This window comes from Scyliorhinus canicula, chromosome 4 (assembly GCF_902713615.1).
Source record: "Scyliorhinus canicula chromosome 4, sScyCan1.1, whole genome shotgun sequence".
In the NCBI taxonomy this organism is placed as follows: Eukaryota; Metazoa; Chordata; class Chondrichthyes; order Carcharhiniformes; family Scyliorhinidae; genus Scyliorhinus; species Scyliorhinus canicula.
The window spans coordinates 35,564,932-35,581,449 of record NC_052149.1 but is presented as its reverse complement, the minus strand read 5'-3'; the positions used below and the strand labels follow the sequence as shown (position 1 = coordinate 35,581,449).

General features: G+C 44.7%; 1 protein-coding gene across 1 annotated transcript in view; it reads right to left on the bottom strand.

Moving 5' to 3' along the window:
• LOC119964477 (MAP kinase-interacting serine/threonine-protein kinase 1-like) overlaps positions 1-16,518 on the bottom strand; it is a 133,481-nt gene that overhangs the window by 25,988 nt on the left and 90,975 nt on the right. Inside the window, 2 exon segments of the mRNA XM_038794023.1 lie at positions 12,207-12,290; positions 12,293-12,310. Of these exon segments, the coding sequence (XP_038649951.1) occupies positions 12,207-12,290; positions 12,293-12,310 (102 nt within the window).

Genomic DNA, 16,518 nt, shown 5'->3' with positions numbered 1-16,518 from the left:
CAAAAATCACGCAAACACGGGGAGAATGTGCAAACTACACACAGACAGTGACCCAGAGCCGGGATCGAACCTGGGAATTTCAAAAGGCATTTGATAGACTTTCAAAAGGCATTTCATAAAGTTCCACATAATAGACTTTGAGCAAAATTAATGCCTATGACTTTAAGGAGAAGCAGCAGCAAGGATACAAAATTGACTAAGGGAAAGAGAAATTTGTTTTTCACACAGAAAGGAATAGAGCTGTGTTCCGCTAGGAGTCAGTAGTATCATAGAATCCCTACAGTGCAGGAGGCCACTTGGCCCATCAAGTCTGTATTGAACCTCTGAATGAGCACCCTACCTCGGCCCACTCCCCCGCCCTAACCCCGTAACCCCACCTAAACTACACATCTTTGAACACTGAGGGGCAATTTAGTATGGCCAATCCACCTAAAATCTGGGCTTTAACATAGAGGGCATTATTTCAATGTTCACAGATGAGATGAAATTTGAAAACGCAATTAAGTAAATTGGCAGATAGTCATACACTTCCTATGATGCACAGACCATGGCTTGCTCAGTTGACGCATCCATCTTTTCCTGTCCACCCGTGGCAAACACAGTAGAATCATTCAGCTGGTCCAGAATCTAAGTGGATTTAAATGCACTGGGGATCCCTGTGGCCTAGTGGTATAGGTCACTGAATTGGTGATTCACAAATCTAGGGCAATGCTCTGGGGTCCCTGGATTGAAACCCACCATGGTAGATGGTTTCAATAAAATTTACCTATGGCAGGCTTGAGTGAGTTTTATAAGCTAATTTGGAATTTTTAAGACATTTTTATTAGAGTTTTTTCATTTTTACAGAGTGTAGTGTGCAAACTGTGCAATATATTGAACTGAGTCACTTTAATTCTATTACATACTGAAATTTTATTGCTGTATTCCCATACCACTCAATGTCTCTTCATCAATATTGACTGCCAAGTTTCTTTCCCAAGACTGCAGGGTACCCAATAAACTCGCACAGGATTGAGAACACAACCCAATATATTCGCACAGGATCTAGAACACAAAGTGTCATAAAAGTTGCTAATTAACTGTTAGGCTCTACAGAAAGCAGGATTCTTTCCACTGGGCTAACTGAAGAGTCGTGGTGCATAGTTCTCTTATTAAGAATAGAGTCTCTAAGTTACAGATATTCAAAAAAGGAGTATCTTGGGTTGTCAAATTATTGGCATAGTGAAGGAAGGAAGGGTCCTCTCTAACCCAATCCTTTATAAATCCACAATGAGAGTCTAATTGGTGCATTTTAATGTTCGGCACCACCAATCTCCTCTTTGAACCTGGGAGCTGCAACTTGGCCAACTCCAAACCAGGTTATTTATATTCCATATAAATTAATTGATCGTTCCATTGATCTCCTTTAAGACCCGAGCAAACAACAAGATTGGCAACACTGCAAGAGCGACAGTAATCTAGGTGACACATTAATTGTAATCAATACGATCCTGCCCAGCCACGATACTCGCAGAGAGGACCAACTCGTCAGGTGTCACCTAATAGATGCAATTAACTGAAGAAAATTGGCCCCATACACTTGCTTAAAGAGGGCAATTGCAACATCCAAGTATGTAAATGCCAAGGGGGACCACTGAATGGGAAGTTAGTTGTGTGGCCCACCGTCTGGCATAGCCTCAGACTTTGAAAAATTAAATTTGTAACTGGAGAAAATGCTAAATCTGTCGACCACAACAATAACAGTGGGAACCGAGATGACCGGCTTAGCTACAAACACCAGCACATAATCAGCATACAGTGTGATCATATGCTGCTCTGCTCCCCCCCCACCCCCCACCTCTCTGTGCAGCCCAAAAAAACAAAGGATCCTTGCCAATTGCGTCTGTCAAGGGCTCTGTAGCCAATGCGAATAACAAGGAGGATATGGGGCATCCCTGCCTAGTCCATCACTGGAGGCTAAAATTCTCAGATCTATAACCATTCGTAAGCACTGTCACCAGAGACTATGAACAGCACCTGTATCCACTAAACATATTTCCCTCCCAACACAAATCTTGGCAGTGTATAAAACAAGTAATTCCATTCCACCCAGTCAAAAGCTTTCTTTCCGTCCAAGGAAATCACTAACCTATTTAACACCCATTTCTGGAAGACCAGAATTCAGTAACCTTCTAACATTGTTGCAAGAATTCCGACCTTTTTGGATCTTCCCAGATGATCGGCAGAAGAATTCCCTCTAGGCGCCATGCCAGCACCTTAGACAGCAAATCAACTTTCAGAAATGAGATCGGCCTAAAGGAAGCACACTCCTCAGGATTCTTGCCTGCCTTCAAAATCAAGGAAATATTTGCTTCTTGTCGTGTCAGCAGTAGCAGGTTAGCCTCACATGAATTACAATACATGCCAGTCAATGGATCTATCAGCAAGTCCTTCAATCCCTTGGAGAATTCACATCCAGTGTCATCTGACCCTGGAGTCTTGCCAGGTTGGAGCTCCCTAATGACCATAACCACTCCCTCATTAGATAGGAGCATTCAGGACTAACCACTGATCCTCAAATTCCTTCTTAAAGTATGCAGTAAATTATTTATCCCTTAGCAAGGATGCATCAAAAAGACATGACCTAGGTCAGTTGCGGGGGTGCGGCTTTGAGTCAAATTCGTGGAAAACAGGAGCATGATCAGCGATCACAATGCTACCGATAGAGCAGGAGGACACCACATGTATGATTGTTCTTGGCATGCAGAGATACTCAATTCTAGTATGACACTGATGAGGAGCAGAGAAAAAAGTAAATTCTTTACCTCTAGAATGCAGTGTCTTCACATCTAAATACCCACCTCCTCACATACCAATGCTAATGCCCTTGCCTGTAGGGTGGGAAGATTTCTGGTTACTGGAAGTTTATCCTCCAAGAGGCTTAGATGACAATCGAAGTCCTCACCAACAAAATAATTAGCTGAGGCCAGCTCCGCAAAATCCATGAAGACGTTAGTAACAAACTCCGCGGAATGATTTGGACGGCCATACACATTCATTATCGAAACAGATTCTCCAGTAACCAGTCCCTTAACCATCAGATATCTACCCACTCCTCTTGCCCTCTGCACAATTTGCTACCTTGGAAGGAACATTCTTATTGGCCAAAATTGCTACCCTCCTACTACTGGTCAAGATCGAGGTGAGGAAAAGCAGCCCTACCCAGGACTCCTTAAATGAGCCTCCTGCAACAAGGCTTTGTCTACTCCCCCCCCCCCCCCCCCCCCCCCCCCCTTCCAATCTCCAGTCACACTAGAGGCAGAATGGACTCCATATAATTTCCTTTTTGTGGATAAGAGACCTGCCTGTACGACTGCGGGTTCCAGTCAACAATTTCCAAACACAAAAAAAAAGCAAAAGAATCACAATGACAATAGTTCTCAGGGGACATTTCTCAACACACGTGAGGATCCGTAAGGCTAACCCTACGGCCACACCGTCATTACAATCAGGAGACAGGTTCCTGGTAAATTTTCAGATAACACAAAGCTGGGTGGGAGGGTGAACAATGAGGAGGATGCAGAGATCCTTCAGTGCGATTTGGACAGGTTTAGTGAGTGGGCACATGAATGGCATTTGCAGGATAGTTTGGATAAACGGGAGGTTGAAAAGTATCCTCAGACAGACCATGACCTCAAATATACTTGAATAAAAAGTTGATAGTAAATTTGCTTCCTTCGGCAATCATAAAGGTCAACAGTCTAACTGGATGAGTTACATTTGGCATTCATCTATAATCAGTTGAGAATAATATGAAATGTTAATTGTTTAAATTAGAGGCAGTCTGTTTTTTGCAAGCCCAGGGGAACTGCATTTCTTAGTTACTATGTTTTGCATGATTCTGGATCAGGACCCCGACATTGGGGGCATTCTCGAATCATGACCGTGCGCTTCATCACAGCCTGACAATTGTTTTTCTTTTTCTCATCTTTTTTTATCTGACAATTTTTTTTTTTAAATGAGCAGGCCAGTTAGTGGCCCAATGGTTGTCCAATTAACAGAGAAAATTATAAGGAGGAGGCTGGAACTAGGCCTAATTTAAATGGAAACCAGGAGTGACTAGTGTTGTTGCAAATTCACCTAGTGATGGAACAGAGAGATGAGAAGTGGGTCAGCAAGTCAGGCACTTTTAGAAGGCTCGCCCTGAATTTGCAGATGCCTCCATTGTGGTGCTCTTGGAGGCATTGGCATCACAGATGAGTATCCTGCTCCTGGAGAGCAGCAGGAGGCCAACCAGCCAGACCAGGGGGGTAACGCTGGATGTACCAATGAAGTCAGTAGCCAAAACGTGGTTAGGAGCTAGGTGCAGTGCCAATGACTTCAAGCACAGAGGAATACTTGTTTTACAAGAGTTATTATTTGAGAAAGAGATCTCTTGACACTACTTTACTGAAAAGATCCAACTCCTACAAAATGTCTGGCTGTTTCTTCAAAAGCTGTTTCAACTGGCTTGTTTCAGCTCCCCGTGTCGTCAGGCAAGCCTGCACTGCTTTAAATACTGTTGATCTCTTTTAACTAACCTATAGTGAGAACAGAACTGCCTCACTTTGGACACCGCTTCGTTCAGCTCAGAGCTGAACTGAAAAATGGTTTCTCACAAAGCCTCCACCCAGCAATGCCATCATCTCACCAAACTTAAAACTGATCAATTCCCCAGGGAATCCCCTTAATCAAAACTAAATTGCATTAACCCAAGCTTCCGGCGATGGTTAATTAAACCACTAGCTCAAAAAAACTTTGTTGCTTTTCAACTAAGAATCTTTTAAAACAAGATTTCAGCAGTCAAACACCCTCTAACACAGGCTTTTAACCCTGACTTCATCAAATACTTATAAAACAATACAGCTGAAATTCCTACATTGATCATAGATAGGGAGAGATGGGGGGGGGGGGGGGGGGGGGGGGGGGGGGGGGGGTGGAGGAGAGAGAGAGAGAAAGAGAGAGAGAGAGAGGAGAGAGAGAGAGAGAGGAGAGAGAGAGAGAGAGAGAGAGAGAGAGAGAGAGAAAAGAGAGAGGGGGTTGAGAAAGAGAGGGGGAGGAAGAGAGAGGGGGAGAGAGGGAGAGAGACAGAGAGGAGGAGAGAGACAGAGACAGGGAGAGAGCGGGGAGATGAGAGAGCAGGGAGAGGAGGAGAGGGAGGGGAGAGAGAGGGAGGGGAGGAGAGAGGGAGGGGAGAGAGAGGGAGGGGGAGAGAGAGGGAGGGGGAGAGAGAGGGAGGGGGAGAGAGAGGGAGGGGGAGAGAGAGGGAGATGGAGAGAGAGGGAGAGGGAGAGAGAGGGAGAGGGAGAGAGAATGAGAGAGAGAGGGAGAGAGTGTGTGAGAGTGAGGGAGCGAGAGAGAGAGGGAGGGAGAGGGAGAGGGAGAGGGAGAGAGAGAGTGAGAGAGAGAGAGTGAGAGAGAGAGAGTGAGAGAGGGAGGTTGAGAGAGGGAGGTTGAGAGAGAGAGGTTGAGAGAGAGAGGGGGAGAGAGAGGGGGGGACAGAGAGGGGGGACAGAGAGGGGGACAGAGAGGGGGGAGAGAGAGACAGAGAGGGGGAGAGAGACAGAGTGGGAGAGACACACACAGTCCAGACAGAGGCAGGGAGAGCACCCTGGAGGAGCAGCCACAAGCGCAGGCACGAGATGACAAATGGGTGTGTATTATGAGTATCTGTCGTGAGAGTACCTTTTTGAAATGGGTGTTTATTACTGCAGTGATGTCAGAGAATGGGTGGAGCTGGGCTTTCTATCAGCTTTTTTACTTTCGTTTTAGGCTGTTTGCTGCAGTGTGTTTTTTAGTTTCATTTTCAGAGCTGGATAGCTATAGTCACAGCCAGAAGGTATATTAGAGTTTCTCTCTGTAATCTAAAGAATGTAAATCGATCCTTTGGTGATTTAAAACTAATAACTGCTCTCAGTAGTGACTTTAACCTGATGTGCTTCTGTTGAAAGGTTTTGTTTCAAGTCTTATGGATGTTAAAAGGAAAGTAAGAATTACTTAGAGTTGTATTCTTTGGTGTTGTATTTGAATTAATGGTTGCTAAGATGTTCACTGTATGTTTTAAAAAGATTAACTTGAGTTCATAGAGTAAACATTGTTTTGCTTTAAATAAATACTTTTCCATTTCTGCTGTACCACACCTGTATGTTTGTATTTATAAGTCAAGATATTGTTGCTTGCATTCTTTAAAGGAATCCTGCATGAACAATGGAATAGCATTACTGTTTCAACATGGACAACAAAATAGCACAAGTAATCCTCAATAAGATCCTTTCGGTCAATCTGATACTCCTCAAAAACTGATTTATAGTGAAAAAAATATTTATCAAATTCAAAAATCAGGGTGGGTTAGAAATAAAAGATACAAGAGGGAGAAACAGGGGGCAAAGCTCATCTAAATGGCAGAGTCTTTGGCGGACGGACGGCAACTTGGGAAAGTTCAGGTGCAACTCCTCCCGCAGCTCTGGGAGTTCACACTCTAACCCCTAATTTACTGGAACAGGTCAGCAGGAGTCATGGATGTGTTCCAGTTACAATCTGCAAACTCCACGAAGTGTTGAAGTTTTAAACTCAGGTGCGGCAAGATTTAGCAACTAGACATTCCACAGCACACTGAATGGAGTCAAGAACCATAAGGCAAAAAATAACTGCCCAAACGGCAAGAATAGGGTGGGCAGATTGTTACAATATGGTCAGATGCTTAAAACACTGTCCTTGACCAGTTTGAGCATGGGGGCCATGTTAACGGCTAAGCACCTGGCAGCATATGTGCCAGCCGCCATCAATATCCATGTGTGTGTAGCTATCTGCTGCCCAGAGTTAAAATCAGATGCCCCAGCACTAACAAAGCCGAGCAATCAGGGGAATAAATAATGACCAGCCTTTAGCTATAGGGCAAAAATACATTCAAGTTATACTATTCATCTACAACACAGTAAAGGATAAAGAATTATTTCAGCTCCATCAAATTGCTTTAATTACAGGGTTGCCACCCACCACTCAAATAAATAACAGCCCCAAACCCTCTCTGATGTATTATACAGAAGAAAAGTCAGCGATTGTTTTGAGAAAGCAAACAGTCTCAAGTTAAGAAAACAATCACAAAGCATTTCAATTTTTGCCATAAGCCAGATATGTATTTTAGAAATATGCATTTGCTCGTTTTACAGATGTTAAAACAGGGGAGCTAATAGAAACAGAAAAGGTAAGTTCGGCCAAACAGATTGTCACTTTTTAATAAATCTACCCACCTTTCACTATATTCCTTAACCCCTCTCTTTAATTAAAATGAAATTCTAAACTGTTTAGCTGTTAGAACATCTTATTTTTCAATGTATCCTATTGCTTTCACGTGTTGTGTTCGCATCAGGGTTTAATTGCGAAGTCCACAATCCTGCTGAATGTTGCCTGGCATGTGCTGCTCACACTGTCACATTGGAATTCCTATTCAATTCGTTAAGTCAATTCCCCTTTTGGTCTTCAATCTTTCATTTCTCCCAACATGTTGGTCTCGCTAAGGTGGTCTCATTTCTCCCCGGCTCTATGGGAAAAGCATCAGAGTTTTCTTATTCCCTTTACATCCACCTCTATAATTAGTTTTCATTTGACCACATCGAACGACGTACAACATTTTGTTTCCTTCTTTCTCAGTGTCCATATCTGTCGAACACAATTTCCAGCTAATACCTATTCTTCCTATCCTTCCAAATACACTTTTCAACTGCTGCACTTGTACAGTAGTGCAGTTCTCATCTCTACCAATCATTCCCTGTGATTTGTGACTCTGAGCCAAATATAATATTCGGCATTCCACAATGATTCTTTCCAATTTTCATAGATGTACCAGAGAAAGCATCCTATCTGGCAGCTTGGTATTGCAACTGCTTGGCCCAAGACCATAAGAAACTACAAAGAGTTATGAACACAGCCCAGTGAACCCACCTCCCATCCATTGACTGTCTACACCTCCCGCAGAACAATACTTTTCACTGTCACGTGTACCGATGTACAATGAATCAAATCAAATCTCTCTACAGTTGTAGCACTATATTCTGTACGCTGCACCCGATGTCTATGTTTATAAGAACATAAGAACTAGGAGCAGGAGTAGGCCATCTGGCCCCTCGAGCCTGCTCCGCCATTCAATTAGATCATGGCTGATCTTTTGTGGACTCAGCTCCACTTTCCGGCCCGAACACCATAACCCTTAATCCCTTTATTCTTCAAAAAACTATCTATCTTTACCTTAAAAACATGTAATGAAGGAGCCTCCACTGCTTCACTGGGCAAGGAATTCCATAGATTCACAACCCTTTGGGTGAAGAAGTTCCTCCTAAACTCAGTCCTAAATCTACTTCCCCTTATTTTGAGGCTATGTCCCCTAGTTCTGCTGTCACCCGCCAGTGGAAACAACCTGCCCGCAACTATTCTATCTATTCCCTTCATAATTTTAAATGTTTCTATAAGATCCCCCCTCATCCTTCTAAATTCCAACGCGAGTACAGTCCCAGTCTACTCAACCTCTCTCATAATCCAACCCCTTCAGCTCTGGGATTAACCTAGTGAATCTCCTCTGCACACCCTCCAGCGCCAGTACGTCCTTTCTCAAGTAAGGAGACCAAAACTGAACACAATACTCCAGGTGTGGCCGCACTAACACCTTATACAATTGCAACATAACCTCCCTAGTCTTAAACTCCATCCCTCTAGCAATGAAGGACAAAATTCCATTTGCCTTCTTAATCACCTGTTGCACTTGTAAACCAACCTTCTGTGACTCATGCCCTAGCACACCCAAGTCTCTCTGAACAGCGGCATGCTTTAATATTTTATCGTTTAAATAATAATCCCGTTTGCTGTTATTCCTACCAAAATGGATAACCTCACATTTGTCAACATTGTATTCCATCTGCCAGACCCTAGCCCATTCACTTAACCTATCCAAATCCCTCTGCAGACTTCCAGTATCCTCTGCACTTTTCACTTTACCACGCATCTTAGTGTCATCTGCAAACTTGGACACATTGCCCTTGGTCCCCAACTCCAAATCATCTATGTAAATTGTGAACAATTGTGGGCCCAACACGGATCCCTGAGGGACACCATAGAACATAGAACAGTACAGCACAGAACAGGCCCTTCGGCCCTCAATGTTGTGCCGAGCCATGATCACCCTACTCAAACCCACATATCCACCCTGTACCCGTAACCCAACAATCCCCCCCTTAACCTTACTTTTATTAGGACACTACGGGCAATTTAGCATGGCCAATCCACCTAACCCGCACATCTTTGGACTGTGGGAGGAAACCGGAGCACCCGGAGGAAACCCACGCACACAGGGGGAGGACGTGCAGACTCCACACAGACAGTGACCCAGCTGGGAATCGAACCTGGGACCCTGGAGCTGTGAAGCATTTATGCTAACCACCATGCTACCCTGCTGCCCCAAACACCACTAGCTACTGATTGCCAACCAGAGAAACCATAGCACCGATGTCATCCCTTACTATTGCCCAGATGTCATCCTTAAATAACAGAGCAACACCACCTCCCTTGCCATCCACTCTGTCCTTCCGAATAGTTTGATACCCTCGGATATTTAACTCCCAGTCGTGACCATCCTTTAACCATGTTTCAGTAATGGCCACTAAATCATAGTCATTTACGATGATTTGTGCCATCAACTCATTTACTTTATTCCGAATACTACAAGCATTCAGGTAAAGTACACTTATGTTGGTTTTTTTACCTCTGTTTTGAATCTTAACATCTCCAGTTTTATTCATTTTGTTATTACTGGGCCTATTCACTGAGCTCCCCTCAGTCACTGTACCTTGTACTGTCGCCCTTTTAGATTTTTGACTATGTCTTCTCTGCCTTGCACTTTTCCCCTTACTTCCTTTTGCTTCTGTCCCTGTTTTACTACCTTCCAACTTCCTGCATTGGTTCCCATCCCCCTGACACATTAGTTTAAACCCTCCCCAACAGCTCTAGAAAACACCCCCCCAGGACATCGGTTCCAGTCCTGCCCAGGTGCAGACCATCCGGTTTGTACTGGTCCCACCTCCCCCAGAACCGGTCCCAATGCCCCAGGAATTTGAATCCCTCCCTCTTGCACCATCTCTCGAGCCACGCATTCATCCTATCTCTCCTGACATTCCTACTCTGACTAGCTCGTGGCACTGGTAGCAATCCTGAGATTACTACCTTTGAGGTCCTACTTTTTAGTTTAACTCCTAACTCCCTGAATTCCGCTTGTAGGACCTCATCCCGTTTTTTACCTATATCGTTGGTGCCTATGTGCACCACGACAGCTGGCTGTTCACCCTCCCCCCCCCAAGAATGTCCTGCAGCCGCTCCGAGACATCCTTGACCCTTGCACCAGGGAGGCAACATACCATCCTGGAGTCTCGATTGCGTCCACAGAACCGCCTGTCTATTCCCCTTACGATCGAGTCCCCTATCACTATAGCCCTGCCATTTTTCTTCCTGCCCTGCTGTGCAGCAGAGCCAGCCACGGTGCCATGAACCTTGCTGCTGCCTTCCCCTGGTGAGCCATCTCCCTCAACAGTATCCAAAGCGGTATATCTGTTTTGCAGGGAGATGACCGCATGGGACTGCCTTCCTACTCTTGCTCTTTCTTTTGGTCACCCATTTTCTATCTCCCTCAGTAACCTTCACCTGCGGTGTGACCAACTCGCTAAACGTGCTATCCACGACCCCCTCAGCATCGCGGATGCTCCAAAGTGAGTCCATCCGCAGCTCCAGAGCCGTCAAGTGGTCTAATAAGAGCTGTAACTGAACACACTTCTTGCACGTGAAGGAGCCAGGGACAGTGGACGTGTCCCTGAGCTCCCACATCGCACACGAGGAGCATGACACGGGTCTGGGATCTGCTGCCATGTCTTAAACCCTAGGTAAACTTAAACAACTAGAATTTCAAAATAAAAAATAAATAAATTAGACAATGAAAAGAAGAGAGACTACTTACCAGTCACTTACCAGGGTTAAAAAGCACCTCCTCACACTCTGCACCAAATTACCTCACTGCACCAAATTACCAAGTTTCAATACCCACTCTGGATGAGTCTCACTCCAGATGTGTCTCCTGGAAAAGTGCTAGCTTACTGTGTGCGCTGTCTGTCTGTCTTTTATACAGACCTCAGCTAACCGATGACTCAAAAAATACCTTAACTTCAAAGAGAAGAATACAATGTGCCCCTAAACAGGCCTCAGGTGATTGACAGATAACTGCCTCTCAGCAATTAGGGTGGGGGCAGCTTCAACCAATCAGACACTAAGCTCCACACTGCACTTTTAACTGAAAAACAGCAGAATTAGATTTTCCACTTACCTTTGCTGATTTACCTCACTGCACCAAATTACCAAGTTTCAATCCCCACTCTGGATGAGTCTCACTCCGGGTGTGTCTCCTGGAAAAGTGCTAGCTTGTGTATTTACAGTATGTTCTTTGTGTATTTATAGTATGTTCGATGTATTCATGTGTGGAGCGATCTGCCTGGACTGTGCGCAGAACAATACTTTTCACTGTACCTTGGTACACGTGACTATAAATAAACCAAACCAAATCAAAGACCTGTTGGATCCAATTGGGCTATTCCCATCTTTATTCCTTTCTCATATGGCAGCATTTTTGTTTTCTTCAACTTCTCTTTCATCATAACAGCTTATTTACAGTGAGCAGTTTTTACACTGATTCGTGCGGATTAAGTCTTTGTTTTCATTACATGAAAGAGTAAAAACATTTGTTGCCCATCCCAAACAGAATGGCTGCAGAGGGCAGTTATGAGTAAACCACATTGCTGAGGATCTGAAGCCACGCATATGCCAGACCAGGTAAGGACGGCAGATTTCCTTCCCTAAAGGACATTAGTGAACCAGATGTATTTTTACAACAATCGATGGTCACCATTACTGTGGCTAGCTTTCAATTCCAGATTTGTTACTGACCACCTGAATTTAAATTGCACCAGCTGCTGTGGTGGGATTTTAACCTATGTCCCTGGAGCATTAGACTGGGTCTCCGGCTTACTAGTCCAGTGACGTTACCACTACTCCTCCTGTCTCCTACACATTTCCATGGATACTTCCAAGTACTGACCTCCATTAAAATCATACAGATCTTAACATCTTTGATTATTTATTTTAGTATTGACTGTCCTTACCTTTGGTGTGCAGAAAATCCAAGGCAGATGCAATGTCTTTCACAACAATACTTGCTTCTCTCTCATTAAAGTGCTTTCGTTTTGGATGTGGGTTAAGATGGAACCTAGAAAGCAGAGTTTCTTTTTAATTGCTGGTATTACATTCATGGAATTTTTCAAAGAGCAATAGAGGAAGGATTAGGATTCCTGAAACATTGGTATCGATTCTGGGGAAGATGGGACCTGTCCAAACTGGATGAATTCCACCCCAGCAGGGCCAGGAACAATATCTTTGCAGGGATATTTGTGAGTGTGCTGTTGGAGAGGATTTAAACTATAGTTGGCAGGGGGACGGGAACCTAAACGTGGAGGGGAAAACAAAGATAGAAATAAAAGATAGAAAAGTAGGAAGCAAAAGTGTAAGGCAGAGGAAACAAGGGCTAGCACCAAATAAGGCCACAGCCACAGTACAAAATACGAAGTGTAAATATGTTAAAAAGACAAGTCTAAAGGCACTGTATCTGAATGCATAGCGCATTCACAATAAGGAAGATGAATTAACAGGGAAAATTGGTATACACAATACAAATGATTGCAATTACAGAAACATAGCTGCAGGGTGACCAAGGCTGGGAACTGAATATCCAAGGGCATTCGATATAGAACATAGAACAGTACAGCACAGAACAGGCCCTTCGGTCCTCGATGTTGTGCCGAGCAATGATCACCCTACTCAAACCCACGTATCCACCTTATACCCGTAACCCAACCCCCCCCCTAACCTTACTTTTAGGACACTACGGGCAATTTAGCATGGCCAATCCACCTAACCCGCACATCTTTGGACTGTGGGAGGAAATTTAGGAAGGAAAGGCAAAAAGGGAAAGGAGGTGGGGTGGCATTATCAGTAAAGGATGAAATCAGTGCAATTCTGACAGAGCACATTGGCTCAGAAAATCTAGATGTAGAATCAGTCTGAGTGGCGCTATGAAGCAACAAGGGGCAGAAAACAATAGTGGGAGCTGTCTACAGGCCTTCAAACAGTAGTGGAAAGGTAGGTGATGGCATTAAACAGGAATTAGAGATGCATGTAACAAGAGAGCTACAGAAAATATGGGTGACTTTAACCTACATACAGATTGAGCAAACCAAATTAGCAACAATACTGTGGCAGATGAATTCCTGGAGTATGTACAAGATGCTTTTAAGGCCAGTATGTCGAGGAATCAACGAGGGAGCATGCTACCCTAGATTTAGTGCTATGCAATCAGAAGGGGTCAATTAATAATCTTGTGAATTAGGGAACAGTTCCGAATTCAACAGAAGACCAAGAGATTGATTAAGAAGGGGAAAATAAAGCAGGAGGGTAAACCTGCAAGTAATATAAAAGCTGACTGTAAAAACTTCTAAAATAAAAATAAAAAGATTAGTGAAGACAAATGTAGGTCTCTTACAGTCCAAAACAGGAGAACTTAAGAACAAAGAAATGGCAGAGCAATTAAACAACAATTTTTGATCTGTCTTCACGGAGGAAGATAACTCCATAGAAATGTGAAAAATCCAAGGGTCTAATGAGAAAGAGTTGAAGGAAATTAATGTTGCTAGAAAACTAATGGAGAAATTAATGGGAATGAAAGCTTATCATTCCCCAGAACCTGATAATCTACATCCCAGGGTAAAGGGCATGGCCATGGAAATAGTTGTCAGCTTCCAAAATTCTGTAGATTCTGAAACAGTCCCAGTAGTTTGGAGGGTGGTATACATTACGCCACTATTTAAAAAATGGAGGGAGGGAGAAAATAGGGAATTAGTCTAACAGCAGGAACAGGGAACATGTTAGAGTCCATTATAAAGGATGTGATAAAAGGACATATAGACAATATCAACGGGATTAGACAAAGTCAACATGGATTTATGAAATAGAAATCATGTTTGACAAACCTGCTGGAGCTTTTTTGACGATGTAACTAGTAGAATAGAACCAGTGGATGTGGTGTTATGATTTTCAAATGTTTTTTGATAAAGTCCCATTTAATGGTCAGGGGAGTCCGGTTCGTGAATATAAAGAAAAACTATTTATTATTTTAAGCAACTATATATACACAAAACATTCAGGTCCCAGCTCAAGGACATAACATTCAGGGACTACTCTAGCTCTAGCTCAGCTTCTAACTGGAGAGGCTTTTAGGTTAAGAGTGCATTACTCTGGCCCCATCTCGCACTGGGGAAGCTCGTATTCCACGCGGCTTATGGGGAGGCTAATTGGCCCATCCCCATAGGTTCATGCAGGTTATAACATTCCACATAAGAGGTTAGTGTGCAAAATTAAAGCGCATAGGTTGGGGGTGATATGTTGGCAGGAAATAATCGCTGAGCAGATAGGAAACAGAGTAGGAATAAATGGGCCTTTTTCAAAATGACAGGCAGGGACGAGTGGGGTCCCAAATGGATCAGTGCTTGCTTGGGCCCCAGTTATTCACAATATACATCAATGATTTGGATGAGGGAACCAAAAGTAATATTTCCAGGTTTGCCGACAACACAAAACTTGGTAGGAATGAGTGGTGAGGAAGATGTTATGAGGCTTCAAGGTGATGTAGACAAGTTGAGTGAGTGGGCAAATATGTGGCAATGTAGAATAACGTGAATAAATGCAAAGTTATCCACTTCAGACAGAGAAACAAAATGGAAGAGTATTATTTAAATGGTGATAGATGAGGAAATGGTGACATGCAAAGAGACCGGGGCTGTCTTTGTACACCAGTCGCTGAAAGCAATCATGCAGGTACATCAGACAGTTAGAAAACAAATAGTATGTTGGGCTTTTTTCTCAGAAGATTTGAACACAGGAGCAAGGATGTCTTCCTGCAGACATACAGGGCCTTGGTTAAGATCACACCTGGATTACTGTGCGCAAGTTTGGTCTCCTTATCGAAGAAAGATATATTTGCAATACAGGGAATACAGCAACGGTTCACTTGTCTGATTCCTGGCATAGCAGGATTGTGGTATGAAGAGAGATTGAGTCATTGGGCCTATGTTTACTGAATATTAGAAGAATGTGAAGGGATCTAATTGAAATGTGTAAAATTCGACAGGGCTGGACAGACTGGATGCAGGGATGTTGTTTCCTTTGGCTTGGAGGTCTAGAACAAGGGCTGGGATTCTCCTCTACCCGGCGGGACAGGGTTCCTGGCATAGCGCAGTGGCGCCAACCACTCTAGTGTCGGGCCTTCCCAAAGGTGGGGAAATTCCGCACCTTTAGGGGCGAGGCCCGCGCTGGAGTGGTTTCCGCCATGCCAACTGCCGCCAAAACCGGCGGCAACAGCCTTTGGCGCCCCGCACCCGGCGTCGGGGCTGGCCGAATGGCCTTCGCCAGTCCGTGCATGCGCCGGTGCATCAGCGGCCGCTGACATCACCACCGGCGCATGCGCAGTAGGGGGGTCTTGTCCGCCTCCGTCATGGTGGAGGGTGGAGGCCGTGGCAGCGGCAGAAGAAAAAGAGTGCCCCCACGGCACTGGCCCGCCGGCCGATCGGTGGGCCCTGATCGCGGGCCAGGCCACCATGGCGGCACCCCATGGGGTCCAATCGCCCCCGCCCCCCCCCCCCCCCAGGACCCCAGGGGCCTGCTCGCGCCGCCAATCCCGCCGGCAGCAGAGGTGCTCCAATTCCCGCCGGCGGGAGAGGCCTGTCAGGGCCGGAGAATCGCCGTGGGGGGCACGGTGATCGGCGGTGCATGATTCCCGCTCCCGCCGATTCCCAAGTGGCGGAGAATTCCGGCCACGGTGGGGACGGGATTTACGCGGGCCCCGGGCGATTCCTGGACCCTGCCGGGGGGGGGGGGGGGGGTGTCAGAGAATTCCGCCCAAGGAGTCACGGTCTCAGGATATGGTAGGCCATTTAGGACTGATATGAGGAGAAACTTAGAGGGTGGTGAGGCTATGGAATTCTGTACCACAGAAGGCTGTGGAGGCCAAGTCACTGAATATATTTCAGAAGGAAATAGATAGATTTCCAGACACTAAAGTTGTCAAAGGGAATGGGGAGAGCATGAGAGTATGTTATTGATATAGATTAGCCATCATCATACTGAATGGCGTGGCAGACTCGAAGGGCTGAATGGCCTCCACCCGCTTCTAATTTCTATGTTTCTAGGATACAGCCAGGATTTTTGATTTTGCGTGCAACTCTAACCTAAGAATCAGAGAAAGGTTGGATTAGAGTAATAAAATGGCTGTTTGTATAGCATTCCTCACAGGGCTAACTATTGATCTCAACTATGCTGGTATAGAATGCTGCAAGTGCTTCTAAGTAGGAAAATAAATACATTTTT